The sequence below is a fragment of the Cuculus canorus genome, chromosome 2 (genome assembly GCF_017976375.1).
Source record: "Cuculus canorus isolate bCucCan1 chromosome 2, bCucCan1.pri, whole genome shotgun sequence".
In the NCBI taxonomy this organism is placed as follows: domain Eukaryota; kingdom Metazoa; phylum Chordata; class Aves; order Cuculiformes; family Cuculidae; genus Cuculus; species Cuculus canorus.
The window spans coordinates 15039614-15055402 of record NC_071402.1 but is presented as its reverse complement, the minus strand read 5'-3'; the positions used below and the strand labels follow the sequence as shown (position 1 = coordinate 15055402).

At 36.7% G+C, this 15789-nt stretch overlaps 1 protein-coding gene across 8 annotated transcripts in view; it reads left to right on the top strand.

Annotated features, from left to right (window-relative positions):
- Nucleotides 1-15789, top strand: part of COL14A1 (collagen type XIV alpha 1 chain) — a 116343-nt gene that overhangs the window by 75964 nt on the left and 24590 nt on the right. For all 8 annotated transcript variants that reach the window (XR_008448685.1, XM_054059430.1, XM_054059428.1 and 5 more), the window contains 8 exons: nt 1983-2125; nt 3024-3133; nt 4759-4917; nt 9084-9161; nt 9429-9515; nt 13722-13775; nt 14177-14272; nt 15474-15527. Coding sequence is in view for 7 of the 8 variants with exons in the window: in XM_054059430.1 (XP_053915405.1) it covers nt 1983-2125; nt 3024-3133; nt 4759-4917; nt 9084-9161; nt 9429-9515; nt 13722-13775; nt 14177-14272; nt 15474-15527 (781 nt within the window). In the remaining variant the exon portion in view is untranslated. The remainder of the gene's footprint in view (nt 1-1982; nt 2126-3023; nt 3134-4758; nt 4918-9083; nt 9162-9428; nt 9516-13721; nt 13776-14176; nt 14273-15473; nt 15528-15789) is intronic.

Below are 15789 nucleotides of genomic sequence, written 5' to 3'. Positions count from 1 at the left end.
GTGTGTGTGTATGTCTGGGCAGATTCCAGCTGTAGTACTTTGTGAAAGGTGCTTCAGGAACACAGGTTGAAGTCTCATAGAGGCGGAATGTCTTTGAAATGTGGGTCAGAAGGAGAACCAGCTTTAGCTGTTTTCAGTCAATTTTACTTCATCTCTGTCCATTCACTGATTACAAAGCAAGATTATCTCCTCACACTAAAATAAGTCTGCTTAAACACCATGTAGTATCTTCCTGGGAGGCAGGACATAGTCATGAGAACTGTATCCTGGGACAGATATGGTGGAGGCAAGGAAGAAACCTCCCAATGGACTTTTACAGTCTTTCCTCAGAGAGGAAGTGCTGGAACCTCTCCATTTGTTCTATGAATGTATGTTGTGTTTGGTTCCTTTCAGTCCAGTCCCCTACTTCGTATTAAGCGGCACCACAGAAAAGCACTGTCCCTGCTGTTTTGAACATGGGACTATGTAAAAAAATATTCTTTAGCTGAGATAAATAAGAAAGAAAAACAGTGGGAAATTACTTCTACAGTTTACATTAGATATCATCTTAGTCTTTTTGTGTGATTACCCTGTTGTGTCCCAGTTGGAGCTATATTTTTTGGAACTGTTTCACATTCTCTGTGTTTAGTTTCCTTCTGGGTTTAAATGGACTGGAATTTCAAAGGACTAGCATTTCTCACTTCTTTTTCCCTTTCTGCTTTTTTCTAATTGAATCTGCTGCATTTATATGCCCTTCTTTAGCTGCCATCCCAGCCCAATCTTACTGCTTCATTAGGCTTTCACTCCCTTTCCTGGTTCAGAGAATACCTTTCTCTTGATGTTCTACAGGTACGTCTGAATATTATCACTTGCTTTTGTCATCTCATCTGACTGTTATTAACGTTATTCTTTTTGAGTACAATGTCCCCAAACCTTGTGTCCAGCTCCTCCCCCCCTTTACTTATTGGATTTTCTTTAATTTGTGCTTTGTATGATGGGCAGACCGTAAGGCTTTGTTCTTACACCTCTTGAGTTCCCTCGCTGTTCTGTGTGGGAGAATGCTCATCAACAGTCCACTGTGCAGAATGTACTGATTATATGTCATGTTTAACTCCTTTTCCAGCATGATTCACTTCTATCATCTCATATCTGCCAGAAGCACTTTAAAAGGAATGGATTGTATTTGGGGAATAGCAATGATTAAACAGTCTCTTTAGGCTTCTTACAGATGTCTTTACTATGATTTTAAGAAATCAGGCTAATTAACATTTTCAAAATACAGTCAGTCATTTGTACAGTTGTACAAATGTTCCACTTTGGGATTTGACAATGAAATTTTAAGTTAAATTGGAAGTTTTAAATAACAATTTTTAGGAAATGGCATAAAATTGCATACTTTTATATCATAACCATCCCCTCTCTTCTGCAAAAGCTGCTGGAGAACAGTTTGCATTTCTCTATGTGTGATAATTTTTTACTTCACTTTCTTACATATTGGCTTTGAAAGTGTAAACTAAGTTTCCTATAATCTATACAGCTTCCTGTAACAGTCTGTCATTCCTAATTTCTACCCATTAGTTATGGTTTAGTGACAAAGGACATGTCTATTGAGACTGTTCTTCCAGGCAGCTTCTATTTTCATTGTCTGTTAAATGAGACAGTAACAAAGGTCTTGTCAGTGGTTATTATTTTTAAAGTTTTTAATACAACCAATTTTAGCTTTACTTCAATCTGACCTCTGACTTGATCTTCAAATTAAAAAAAATAAATAATTAAGGGAAATCTTGTAAATTTCAAAGGCAAAGATAACTTTTCCTATCTCCGTAAGTATTTTGATAGTTACGAAGTTGAGTTGATTTTGCAAATGTTTATTCATATTGCTTCTCAGTCTTGATTTCCGAAGAAATATACAGCATCGTAGAAAGTGTGTTAAGTGAACACAGGGTGTGTAAATCACCAGATTTAATGTTTTCTTTCAGTTTAAAAAACATTGTCTCTTACAGGTATTTGCATCCTGAAGGTCTCCCTTCTGATTATACCATTACATTTCTCTTCCGTATACTCCCTGACACTCCTCAGGAGCCATTTGCTCTCTGGGAGATTTTAAATGAAGGATATGAGCCCCTGGTTGGAGTTATTTTAGACAGTATGTATTTTCTATTTTATCAGTTATTTTTCTTCTTTAACTGTATGAATCATTCATTCTGTGTCTGTATATGTTATTGCTGATGTATTGTCTGCTGCAGAAACAACCACCTGAATCTGGAAGGCGATAGTCCCTAACGGATGTGTTTTAGATTTAATTTAATTGAATTTGAACTTAGAGTTGAACTGCTCTAAAGTAGGAGCAATGAAACTGAAATCCAAAGAGCTGTACTGGATGGAAATTGATCTAAGGGAGCTGCTCATTTGCTTTTATAATTTCCACTGCTCTGAATCTGGTTCTAATAGAGTTTGTCTTTATATGCAGTGGTACTAAGAGTACAGTGTACATAGATGTAAGGCAGTCTCATGATAGCACTGGTGATGACTCTTTTCGTTTCTAATTGACTTGATTTCCACAGCTGTAAAACAAGGATTATAATTTAGAAAGTTTCCGTATTTACTGTTGAAAAAATGTAGATACTATGATAGCTACCCATTATAGCTGCCAATTTTAAAAATCATATATTAGTACTTATCTTTCTATCTTTCCTACAATTTTTTTTAAATAGTTGGGAATTAGACATTTAGCTAGCTTAGCTTAGAGGATCTGTGCCTCCATTTCTTGTCCAAGTCCCACAGAGAACTAAATGGAGAGTAGGATTGGGTAGACTCCCAAATATTGGCCCATCCTTTTTGTCAAGCCAGGAAAGAACATTTCTCTAAAAAAACTTACTATGATACTTCTAGGTCAGTATATCACTTGTGAACATGTTTTACTAGCATGTGATAGGATATGACACGTTTGGTCTTATTTGTTTAACGCAAAATTGAACCTTTCAAATAATCTGTCAGGCCTTTTCTACTTCTAACGTAGAGCCCTTATTTTTATTCTCACACAGATGGTGGTAAAACTTTGACTTTCTTTAACTACGACTACAAAGGCGATTTTCAGACTGTGACTTTTGAAGGTCCTGAAATAAAGAAGATATTTTATGGGAGTTTTCATAAGGTTTGTAATGGTAATATGGGGGGGAGGGGGAGGAAACCCACTCTAAGGAAAGTTTTGGGAGTTTTTCATGGTTTGAAATCTTCTTTCATGTGGTCAGCCATTGCCAAAAGAAACGTATTTTGCATATTAAGAATCATGTACCAAACTGTCTTATGTGTCTGCAATATTGAATTAACATTAAACAAATCATAGTTTTTATGATGAAGTTATTTTATCAATTTTCATTCCATGCTTTGAGCTTGTGTTTTAGAGCTGATTGAAAATACTTGCTTGAAATTTGGAAATAAATTGGCTTTTCCTTTTAAGGATTGGATTGGAAATGTCACTCAAAATGAAAGGAAAAAGTCCAGCAAAACCACTTATTCTTCTTTTCACCACAGTTGTAATTTTTAAGCATGTTTTAAAGACTATGCCTTGTCAAACTTTTCTTGGCTGTTAAGAGAACTTGTAACATTCTTTCTAAAAGCAGATGATGTAGTGCTGGGATTGTAACACATATTTTTTTGTGAAAGGTGCTTTTGTTGTTCACTTTTATTCCTGATGTTTGTATCCAAAAAACGAGACTGTGGACTGAGGGACAGTATTCACAGAGTTTAACTTTTCTGTACTTCCTTTTTAATCAGTGCACTGAGAAGCGGGGAGCATGTTAGTGGTGGGGGCTAATTTTGAGTTTAACTTGTGCTCTGGAGGAATATATGAGGCTTTAGCAACTTTTCCGCTTCAGTATTTTTCTGCATTTTGAATTATGGTCCTTGCTATACATGTGTTTGAAAAGCGCAGGAAACCAAATGCGTTAGCAGCTTTTAAGTTATTTAGTTTCAGCTGAGCCCAGAGCAAAGGCAACTACAGAAGTTCTTCCTGGCATTCTCTCACCCTGGGCTCAGGTCTCCTAGGAGGGTAGTGATGCAGATAAGATACTGCATTTCTACTAGCTGTTAATCTGATCTCCCACACAAAAAAATTGTTCTTCCCTTTCTTAACTGAGAGTTTCCTCATGACAGGACAGTTGTGGCTAGGATTGTCTTCTCTGTTTTGCTGCATCAGTGAAGGACAACTGAATGGGAGTAAAGGCAGAAGAAGCAACTTTGTCTCTGTGCTTTGCTTTTCTGTACTGCATTTGATGTGATTTTTTTTTCAGTGTATAAACTTCATTACAGAAGGTTTTACTGTGCAGTTAATGTATAATTTACAGGCTAAATTTTACCACTTGGTTTTGGCTTTTGCAAATGGCTATGAAGGATGTATTTGTGAGGTCCAGTGCTATGTAGCAGGATCATGCAAGGCCAAGATATTATAACTGATCACATAAACCAAAGTGGTTTTGCAGTCTGTTGTCAGGGATAAACTCTTTTCTTATTGAATAAATTATTTAAGGTGCCAATTTGTATGCAGATGTTTTATAAGCATGTAAATAAGTTAAATCCGTTAAACATATTAGACCCATAGAACAATTTGGATTGGAAGTAACCTGTAGAATTCATATAGATTATTTGCTATTTGCTTTTCTCTGATTTTTGTTAGCAAACAGAGTTAAGAGCTCACGACAAAAAATGATCCCCTTTTCCTAGGAAATTAATATAGCCTATGTGCTTCTTTGCATGTTAAAACACTTTTCTTTTGCTTAGCTGCATGTTGTTATCAGCAAGACTACGGCCAAAATAATTATTGACTGCAAGCAAGTGGGTGAGAAGACCATTAATGCTGCAGGGAATATTAGCTCTGATGGCATAGAAGTGCTGGGGAGAATGGTCAGATCCAGAGGACCAAGAGACAACTCTGCACCCGTAAGTAGAACAAGAAAAATTCTTTAAACCATTTAAAATACCATAATACCAAGTGTTTAGAATAATTGCAGTTAGCTTTCAGTTGAAGCACAGCGAACTCATTTTTGAAACAGTAAAGCTCCAGTGTGGGAGCATGACACTCTTTCCATTTCACTTCAGATGTTATTAAGAAAGTTTATTTGGAGTTTTCAGGTAGATTTAGTTATTGAAGGAAGAACTGACAACCTGGTCATGATCTTAAGAAAGCTGCTTTGCTGTGCAGTACCCTGTACTAGTTTTCTTTGAACATTTTTGCCCTTAGAAATGAAGTTAGCTGAGAATGTGAACCTTGTACTCAAGGCTTGACTTGAATAGGAATGAGGTTTCAAAAATGTATTTTCTTGCCACTATATGGAAATATTCTTGTTTAGTAAAAAAGAAGCCCTCAGAATATATCTCTGTGTACAAAAAAGAGCCTTTAGGCCTCGGACTTATGGATAATAATTACATGAAGCCTGTAAAGACAATTACACAGAGAAACCTTTGTAGTCACATACTAATAGAAACAGAAAAAGGCAAACTTAAGGAATATTCCAATAAGAGAAGGCTTTGTGAGGAAGTGGAAAGAAATAGTGTCTATTGTTAAAACCCAGGAATCTAGAAAAGATAAGTCACACTGCCCACTCATTGAAAAATTTTGTTTGTTCATATGAACTGTAAAACTGATGTAAGACTATAAATTTGTTGCTGAAGAGGGAAATTCTTTATTCTGTAGTACTGTTTAGCTGCCTTCAAGTATTACCAAATATATCAAAATAAAAGCAGGTCAAGAAAGCACCCAAATACTATTCTTTAAAGTCTCCTTTCTGCATATTTTTTTTTATATTGAGTAGAACTTGTATGAATAGTCACAATTCAGGCATGAATGAACTCAAAAAAATTAGAGGACATCAATGGAAGGTAGTAGGTGGCAGGACAGAGGTTCTTCTCACAACAGGTAGTAGTACATCAGTGCAGCTCCTTGCTATAGAATTTTGTAGGTGCTAAATACTTATGTAAGTTGTAGGGAAACCCTGACAAGTGAATGAAAGGGAAATGTGGGTGGTTAACTAATCTGGCACTAGAAATCCCTGATCTGGAAGTCCTTTGAAGCTAGTAAACTGTAAGGCAGAAGGATGACTTACACCCTTGTGCTTCATTAAATATCGCTCATGTCACCGTTGGAAACAGAATACTGGCATTTATTCTGTTCCAGTATCTTCACCCTTTGTAGAGATTCATGAAGCCACACATATAATGAACTCTTTTTTTTGTAAAACATTTTGAAAATTGTTTTGAATTAACAGGAAAACTGGGGGTTCCTGATAGTTCTGAAAAGTTCTTTTTTTTTTCTATTAGCTGTGTTTTCATGAAATGCTTTAATCTTACTTTTAGAGATGCTTATTGTATAAAATAAACACAGATAGGCAGTTATTTTGGAATAAAAATATGGATGTTTTGTTCTGACTGTATTCACATGGAACAGGTTGACGTTGTCAGAATGTCTTTAGTGTGTAGACTAGACATAAGGAAGAATTTCTTCACCATGAGAGTGGTGAGGCACTGACACCGGTGCCCAGGAAAGCTGCGGGTGCCTCATCCCTGAAGTGATTCAAGGCCAGGTTGAATGGGACCTTGGGCAGCCTGGTCTGATGGGATGTCTCTGCCCGTGGCAGGGGTATTGTAACTAGATGATCTTTAAGGTCCCTTCCAAACCAAACTATTCTTTGATTCTATGACTCTATGATTCTATGTTTTTTTAATAAATCACTTGTATTTTTCAAAAATTTTCTATTTTGAGGGAACATAGTTGTATCAGACTTTTTTTCCCATCAATGGGTGTGGTGTGCAGCAGTTTAATGAAGAGGCAGAAATAGAGATAGATAGGACAAAAAGAGGATTAGCCTAAAGATGCCAAGCTTTTTTAAAATCCAGTAATAGTCAGGCATATCTAGATTTGATGTTACAGCCAGCTTGAGCAATGAAAGCTGACCATGATGTGCAGCAGGTAATGTTATTTATTCTTTCAATGGGATTTAATGAGAAGTGCAGCTTTAAAATATTGTTTATTTACAATTCACAAACATTCTCTTTATTTATGCTTCCTTTTAAACGTCACTTTTTTACCTTAGTATATATGTAGTGTTAAAAAAAGTAATATGAGAAGTGTTCTCCTCTTGAGAAAACTTTACAGAATTGTAGCCTGACCAGTTAGAGAGAGACAGACTTTTCTGTCTTACTGGTTCTGCTTACAGGGCTAGATATTTAGAAAGCAAAATCACTATGAATGTGGAGAATTATGAATAAATGTTTAACCGTAGCAAAGAAAGCTTTGTTTAGTTATTTAGCTTGAGTCATAGCAACCTACGTAATATTTTAAAATAAGAATACTGAGTCATTCAACATTTGGATGGTGAATACAGCAATTCAGGGAATGTCTATTTGCTCTTTAATTTATACCAACATGCTTTATCACTATGGTTCTCTAGATTGTCTGAGCCAGAGAAAATTATGCATAATGCAGGATTGTATAAATTTAGCCAATACTGTCAACCTTTTGTTGTTCAGGATAACAGAATAGCACTGGAATGGACTGCCTTATGGGAAAGTCTTACTTCTAAACCTGAGCTGCTTTCTGCAAAACCAGCTCAGGTGTTTCTGCACTCCTTTTCTGGGATGTCTTAAGTGTAGTATCATGAAAATGCCAGTCATTCTGACTCCCAGAGCAGTATGTTTGTGCATGTTCATGTGCTATTGTACTCAAGCTAACAAGTTCTCCCATAATTAGTAGCTTTGGGATATGTAGCAAAGAGACATCTAAGTGACTCCACATGGAGCCAGCTTGCATTTGAGGTAGCCACACACACAGACTTGTTGGAATCAGGATAGAGCTTTGTGGAGTCAAACCAAGGATCCAAAAGCTGCCCTCATGCTGTACTTCAGCTGCTTAAAATGTTTAGCATGGAGTGAGCTCACGTGTATCTGCATCTGTGGTACAGCATACCTACAAACCAGTTCATCTGCTGGCAGATAAGAAGTATTTCTATGTATACGGAAGTATTCCTTTGCTTACAATATAGTAATTGAATTACATAAGAAAAAATATGAGCAAATCTAAAGAAGCACATATGTAGTTCGTTTTAACAGCTTAAAAAGTGGTGCAATTTTAAGAAAGCCTTTAAGTTCTAGTGTTAAAATAATGCCACTAAAAATAATAATGGGAGCAAAACCAAAGAAAGTTCTATCTCTAGCAGTTCCTCAAATTTTCTGACATGTGGGGTTAATTTAATGGGACGTTCTGTTCCATTCCCCTCTCTATTCAGTATGCATATAAATAAGGCATGGAAAAGGAATAGAAATAATAACAGAAGAAAGCTTCATTTCTCTAAACCCCTTTGTTCAGTTCAAGGCTGCAATGGAGAATTGGTTTTACCACTGAGTCCTATTTAGAATACTGTTTATGAGTACCTAGAGCTGTTATTTTTACCAAATGTGTGCGTTCTTGTAGATTAAGTTCTTCGCCAAACCATTTTCCCAGACTTGTGATGGAAATCTTCTTTTCTGCCCAGTGTTGTCAGGTGTTGAGCAAGCTCTTTACCATCCTTAAACTTTTGCCTGGGGATAATATGGATAAGAGGGGGGCATATTCTGAAATAAAATAGAACTAGAGAAGATGATAAATATTATTTGTGGCTCAGCTCCAGTTAAGTAATAGGCTATAGGAGACCTTGTCCCAGATAAAAATCTGAGCACCATACAAGTGTATTAAGCAAAATTACTCAGTTTTGAGAGCTGAGCTCTCTTTTGTCTGTCTGTTGATGCCTCCTTTGCCAGAAAAAAGTATCAGCCGACACCATTGGGCAAAATCAGGAATTTAATAGAGGAGATGAGGATAATTTAACAAATGCCTGTGACATTTAACCTTGAACAGCTTTCTGAGTCCAGGTAATGTCTAATAGTTTGGACAAGTCAGTTAGAACACAAGGCATTTAAGTTAGCATATTTGTGGCTAGCTGCTCTCAGCTGATAGCTTTTCCTTTGTCTAATCCGAGTGCTTGACTCAAGGTGGCTTTTCTTAATGATGGCTCCATTTTGCACTGATCTTACAACTAACAATCATTTTGTACATCACCCTTTTTTTTAAACAGTTGCAATTACAGATGTTTGACATTGTTTGTGCTACCTCATGGGCCAATCGGGACAAATGCTGTGAGCTTCCTGGCTTGGTAAGAAACCTCTTTCAGTAGCTGTAGAATTTGCATTTTCTTTCTCCTTTATTAACAAATGTATTAATGGAAATGGATGGTTAAGAGACTTCAAAAAAGCCTAAGTCTGCTTGGATTACTTATCCTATTCAAAGTCAATGTGATGTATTTTTCTAAATCATGATGGTGCACGTGAGGCATCCACACAGTGCTGTGTCTTAGGTTCACAAAATTCTTCTGAATCACAGTTTTGGACATAATTTTCTTTCTATCCTGATCTTTCCTTAGAGAGATGAGGAAAACTGCCCTGCCCTTCCTCATTCATGTTCCTGTTCAGAAGCTAATAAGGGTCCCCTTGGACCTCCTGGACCACCGGTAAGATTTTATTCAGGTTTGTAGCCAACTGTGCCACAAAGTCCACTGGACATCTTTATTCTAAGATATATACTCCCATGATGTAACTATTAAGGTTAAGTTAGGCTTTTAAATATTGGCGACAAGATAATATTACCTTCAATTTATAGCAAAGATGCCAAGGAATATGCTGTAAAAAATCTTTCTCAATAGGTTAGCCAAATTTTTAATGTTCTAATCAAGACCTGAAGCAGTTAGGGTAGGCTTTAGGCCTTGAATCCTGTTACCTGTCTGTAGCATTAGTAGATATGTCATAGTTAGTACCATTTATTTTCAATATTTTAATCAATGCTATCTGCCTACTCTAGCACATGTGTTATAAGTGTAGCTTGGAGTTTAGCTTTCAGAAATGTTCAGTTTACAGTATTAGGAGTTAAGGATATGGGGTATGACAATGCCACTTGTGTAATATATGATGAAAGAAGACTCTTCTGTCTTAAAAGTTCTACCTGAGTATAGCATTTGTTGGAAAGCAGAACTGAAAGTGCTGGTTCTTCTGAGAGCTCCTAGAAGTACAGAGGTACCCAAAAATGGTGAAGGGAAGAGTGGATGAAATGAGTTGACTTTGGTGAAATTTCAATTGAAACTTTCTCCAGCTTGCCATTGAATGACGAAGTACACACTGTTACAACTTCTACCTATAATCTGTGGCGTTATTTTCATAGAACTCATCTAAGTGTTTACTGTGTAAGTGTTAAGTGAGTGTATATCTAAGTTCCTTGCATAACCAAGTCTCTTCAGGAAAGCAATTATTTAACTTTCCTTCCATCTTATATTAGGATCTTAGAAAGATGGGATAAATATCCTCTTTCTTTCCTGGCACATGGAAGAAATCAGATTATGGATCAGATCAGACAATTAAGATACAGGTCACTAAAGTTCACATCCCAAGTCTGATTTTTTGCAGTTTAGAAAAGTTGTAGGCTCTGTTTGCAATGGTCTGTTATTGCTTTGGTTTAATGAGAATCTGAAATGGGATATTTGTAGAATGATTGTGTTTTTTTCCCTTTACAACTCAACCGATAACTCTGATTGGCATTTTAGGGCTGCTTGCTAAGTTAGCTTGAAGCAAGACCTTCTTGTGAACAAGTTTGAATTGTGTGTTTCTCTGCTCCTACTGTGTCCTGGGTGCTCCAAGAGCACATTTAAAAGAGAAAAAGCGAAGAATGTGAAGGAAAATAAATTTCTGAAAAGGTTAAAGTGCACAAATTACATGTTGAACTATAAAATTAACTTGCACAGAAGACATTCACATAGTAGATCCTTGCAGACATTTATCCTAGTAACAACTGAGAGGTGAGACTTTTTGCAAGGACTGTTCTTCAAGGTTTGGTACAGAAACTTGAAAAGGAAGTCAGGAGAAAATTCACTGAAGAGGTGTATCTTGAACAAGGAAAAAGTTTTCTGCTCTCCTATTTCAATGTAGATCGTAAATCAAATATGGATTAAGGTTTTAATTTCCATATAGACATGTCCAGTTTGTAGTCTGTGAAATGACAGTGGGGTAGTTCACAGAAAAATGCAACTGAAATTTAGTAGTTTGACCACATTTCACACTATAATGAAAAATGTTTTAAAATGTTTAAAAATTGACTGGAGTTACTGTAGTTCAAAGCATATACAAATCGGGAATTGCTAAAGCTTAATCCAGCAGTAAAATAATGTACTTCTATTTATTACATTTAGGATTAACTGTATTTTGAGTAGCATAGTGCCATGCAAGAGGAGGCTTAAAATCAAGAAGGAAAATCCCTGCCTATGCAAGGGAGTATGTGATTCTGGAACTCAGCCTCTTGTAAGCAATATTTCTTTTGCCAGACAGTTAGATGGCATAGTTCTGGAAAAAAAGTGAAAGGCCTAGGAAAAAGCAGAGCAAAAGAATAAAGTCAGTGTTCATCTCTGTGCCAACCAAAAGTCATGTGCTATGTCTGGTCAATACTGCTCCAAGTTGTTAAATTGCCACGTGACTTTACTGTAAGCCAAGGATTTTTCTGTTTAAGGGATCAGGGTTCTACCAGGTAGCCAGTTTTAGACATTACACTAAAAGACTCCAATTAAAAGGCTTCCATTTGTTTGAGGCAGTAGCTCTGGATACATTTTTAAGCTCTTTTAGGAAATGGGTCATTTTGGGTAAGACAAAGTATCATTTAGAGTTAAGATTATGTGACAGTTTTCCTTATGGGATACTGTTTTTATGGCTTCATCTTTGCCAGAATTTGATCATGCTGTCTGAAGCTCACCATGCAAGGTAAAAATAACATATCACACAAAACCAATACCTGCATTTGGAAAGGAGTGCTGCAGAACTAGAGAAGGTGAGGAAGGAGAGAAGAAATATTGGAGGACTGGAGTTTAATTGCAGAGAAAAGCTTTTGGTGTTTCATAGGTTTTAACTACTGAGAAGAAATAAGGCTGTGACTTGATATGACTTAGTAAGAACTATTTCTAGGGGAAAGATCTGGCTATTAAGAAGTTATCTAAAAAAAAAAGAAAAGGGCATAACAAGAGTTCTTAGCTAGAAATAGAAGCCAAAGAAATGTAAAATTTGAAATTAGTCACACAAGCTTAGTAGTGCTGGGGAATAACTACCAAAACAAGTTTATGAGAAAAATAAGGGAGGCTCTTGTGATGTCTTCATCTTAAATCAATGCTTTACTGGAACTTGTGCTTTTACCAAGCAATGGTTACTGGGTTCAAAACATGGATAAGTATACCAAACTCGGTGTGAATCTCAAAGCATATGATTTAATGGCTCAGCATCAGGCTATTTTTAGGTATATGTTCTTACTCAGTAAAAAATGTAATCTGTTCTGAGAACAAAATGGGAGAAAAACGTGTGATTTTGTTTATGTTAAAATGTTGCAGTTATTTTGCTGAGTATTTGCAGAGGAATTTTTAATCTGAGAGAGAGGAGGGAGAAGGGCAGAGACAGTAGAAAGGGCAGAGGGAGCTACTGGGCTGGAATGCAGAAATGTGAGGACCTGGAATCTGGGAGCTGGCAAGTGGAACATGGGTATGTGCAGAGTGTGGGATGAGAATTTAGGGATGGAGCTGACTGTGATGGAATGAGCTGTGGCCATAGAGCTGTGGGATGGAAGTGAGAAGACTGAAGGAACTGGGAAAAGGAGTGGCCAACTGCTCTGTTATCATGCATATGAAGATTTTATCGTGATACCTTCATTGAAAAGCAGTAGTATCCTTGTGCTTCCAAATGTCTTTGTTACTGGCATTCCTAGTTAAAGAATAAGAGATACTACATATGCATTTAATTTGATAAACATATATTATATTTTTCTGTCTTTAATGTAGCTGCTGTTAAATTTTTAAGTACTTATTCTAGCTTCTAAAGAATGCTATTCAGTTATGGTGCCTAGTTGCACAAGGCCGTTTTTGAGTACAAGCAAGGTCAGAATCCCTGTAAAGCCCATATTCCAAGAGATTAAGCAATATACTCAGATGGGGGAAGAGGGAAATTGATCCGTAAAAAAACAGGGGGGAAAAAAATCCTTGTATGCTTTCCTAGAGGACAAAGCACATGCAGCGTGTATATGCAAAACACATTCATGGCAGCCATCCATAGATATATGCAACTCCACTGCCTCAGACAATGTCCATAAAAAAGGCAACAGTTGGTTAATAAATGATTAACAGATGTAGGCACCGCTGAAAGGAGCAAAAAAAAGAGAAAAATGGGCAAGAGTATCTTACCTAAGAGTAGCTCCAAATTAAACCATGATAAATCTAGCAGATTGTGGAATTGTCCTTGCTGGAAAATATTCCCTAGTCATAGGAAATTCAGCCTTTAACACTGTGGTGATTTTGGTAAGAACAGACAGATGTACAGGAGGCTTCAACAACTGGAAGGGAACCCATGACCGCATGTACACATTTCCAGCCCTACTTGAGCTGCCAGTGTTATTTTGATTCTTACGTGGTGTGCATTCTTGGCTCTATAAAGTGGTCACATCTGTGTTTAAATCTGTTCTTGTGTATGGCCACACTTAAGTATGTTTTCAGTTTAATTACTCCAGTGGAAAGATATGGACAGGATATTCACTGATTCCTGAACACTGATTCAGGAACAAGAAAAAACTGTTTGGCTTCTTTGGATTTAATTTTTATTTGAGAGATTTGGTTTTCAGCAAGTCCTGTGCTTGTGGTTCACAGGGCGGTCCAGGTGTCAGAGGTGCCAAAGGTCATCGTGGTGATCCAGGTCCAAAGGTACTTTGTACAGTGCTTTGCTGTTGACAGATGCACAAGTTCTCACTTTATTTCTGCTGCATGTAAACCTTGAAATGAATTCCAGATTGTCTCTAACATCGCTGAGGAAAAAGTATAGTGAAATACCATTGGTATTTGGTGTGTCTCTCTTGAAAACAATTGCCTGTCCTGTTTGTTCCTTGTTAAAAGCTATAAAATTCAGAATGCTGCTGTCACAGCATAAATCTTCATTTTTTTGTATTTTTAAAGGAACCAGACAGTTTTAAATTGAACCCTAATGGCTCAATAAAATGTCAACCCAAATTTCAGATGTTTTTGAGTCTATTGGTATTTAATTCTTCAAACAGAAGCCGCCTTTCTCCATATGATAAGAGTTTAACTTATCTCCTGTGTTACTTCAGGGACCAGATGGACCTCGAGGTGAAATTGGTGTTCCTGGACCACAAGGACCTCCAGGACCACAAGGACCCAGTGGACTTTCTATTCAAGGGCTTCCAGTGAGACTTACAATGTCACTAGGGTTCTTTCCTGTAATGTTTTGAACAGCACGTATCTTAGACTAGACTGAAATATCCCTAATCAAAATCTGAATTTTAATATTTGAAGTGAATCACAGATTTGTGTTTAACCAATAGTAGATGTGGGTTCAATGCCAACATTCCTGATTGTGTCTGAACTTTTAGTTAGCTGAAGAAATTTGATTGTAGGTTGAATATGACCTTGGCATTAGCATCCAAGCCTGGAGGCAAGTGAAAAAAAAAATTACAGTGGGGGCTGTAACATGGCCCCAAACTATAATGTTAATATTTTATCTTTTTCTGGTTGTGGTATTGCTCACCCCAGATCAGTTCTGACTTGAAAGGTATCCCCATATTCACTGCCAAAATTAAGCAAGAGTATTCACTAAACTTAGAGTCTATCACCAGAGGAGATGACTAAGCCTGGAGTCTGCAATGCTGTTGTGAAATGTCTCAGAATTTCAACATAAAGACGCATTGATAGAATAATGAACCAGCAGCACTAACCTTGTTTCATATACAGATGTGGGCATATACAGCCTAGTTAGATGAGTACACACAGGCAGTAGATGCATATCTTTTTCTGCTAGACTTTTTCCAAGATTTACTAGAGTATATTACACTTCTTTTTACCTCGCCTAAGTGATACTGCTGTAAAATATAATGAAGTGATTTGCCAGATTGGTTGATGATGCTCTTATTAGAAAATGATACAGAATACATTAATTATAAGGATAGTTATTTGATAGAGTAGTTGTGTTTCTGCATAAAATATACTTATGATGAGCTTATTATCTTGAAAAGTATACCTTTGTCATGCATACATATTGCAGAAACACATCTAGGTACCCTAGAAATCCACTGGTTTCATCATTATAGCACACAATTCTGAGGACTGAAGACAGATTCCTTTGAGGAGACAAGAAAATAACTACATAATGGCTATAGTTTAGTCAGGTTATTTCTGAAGTCTTTTACAATTTGTTTTATTTTCTTTATTTTCTATATTTGTAAATTCTTCATTTACAGTTTTGCAAATAGAGTCTCTAGATTTCCTTTCAGTGGGAAAAATAGTTTATTTTCATAATAGTTGTTTGGTTAAAAGAAGCTGAAAGGAACTATTGAAAGATAGGAAAGTAACCAGGCATTTGGTTTACTATGTGTGATTTTTAATTTGCAGGGGCCGCCAGGTGAAAAGGGAGAGAAAGGAGACATTGGTTTTCCTGGCCTGCAGGTATTCCCTAAGTTATTGTTTAACCTGTCGTTTACTAAGGTCGAATGTTGAATTAACACCAATGTGAATCTAGGGGACATATTCACAGCTCCTGAGGAGTGTGTTACTGGGGTGAATTTGAACAGAGATTTATATCCAGGCCATAGGATATGGCGGTGTCCAGTGACCAAATAATTTGGGGTCTGAAGAACCAGTCGCTTTCTTAACCCTGTTAAACACTGAATTTGGCTCTCCATAGATTCAGAAACTATCTACTCTTAGA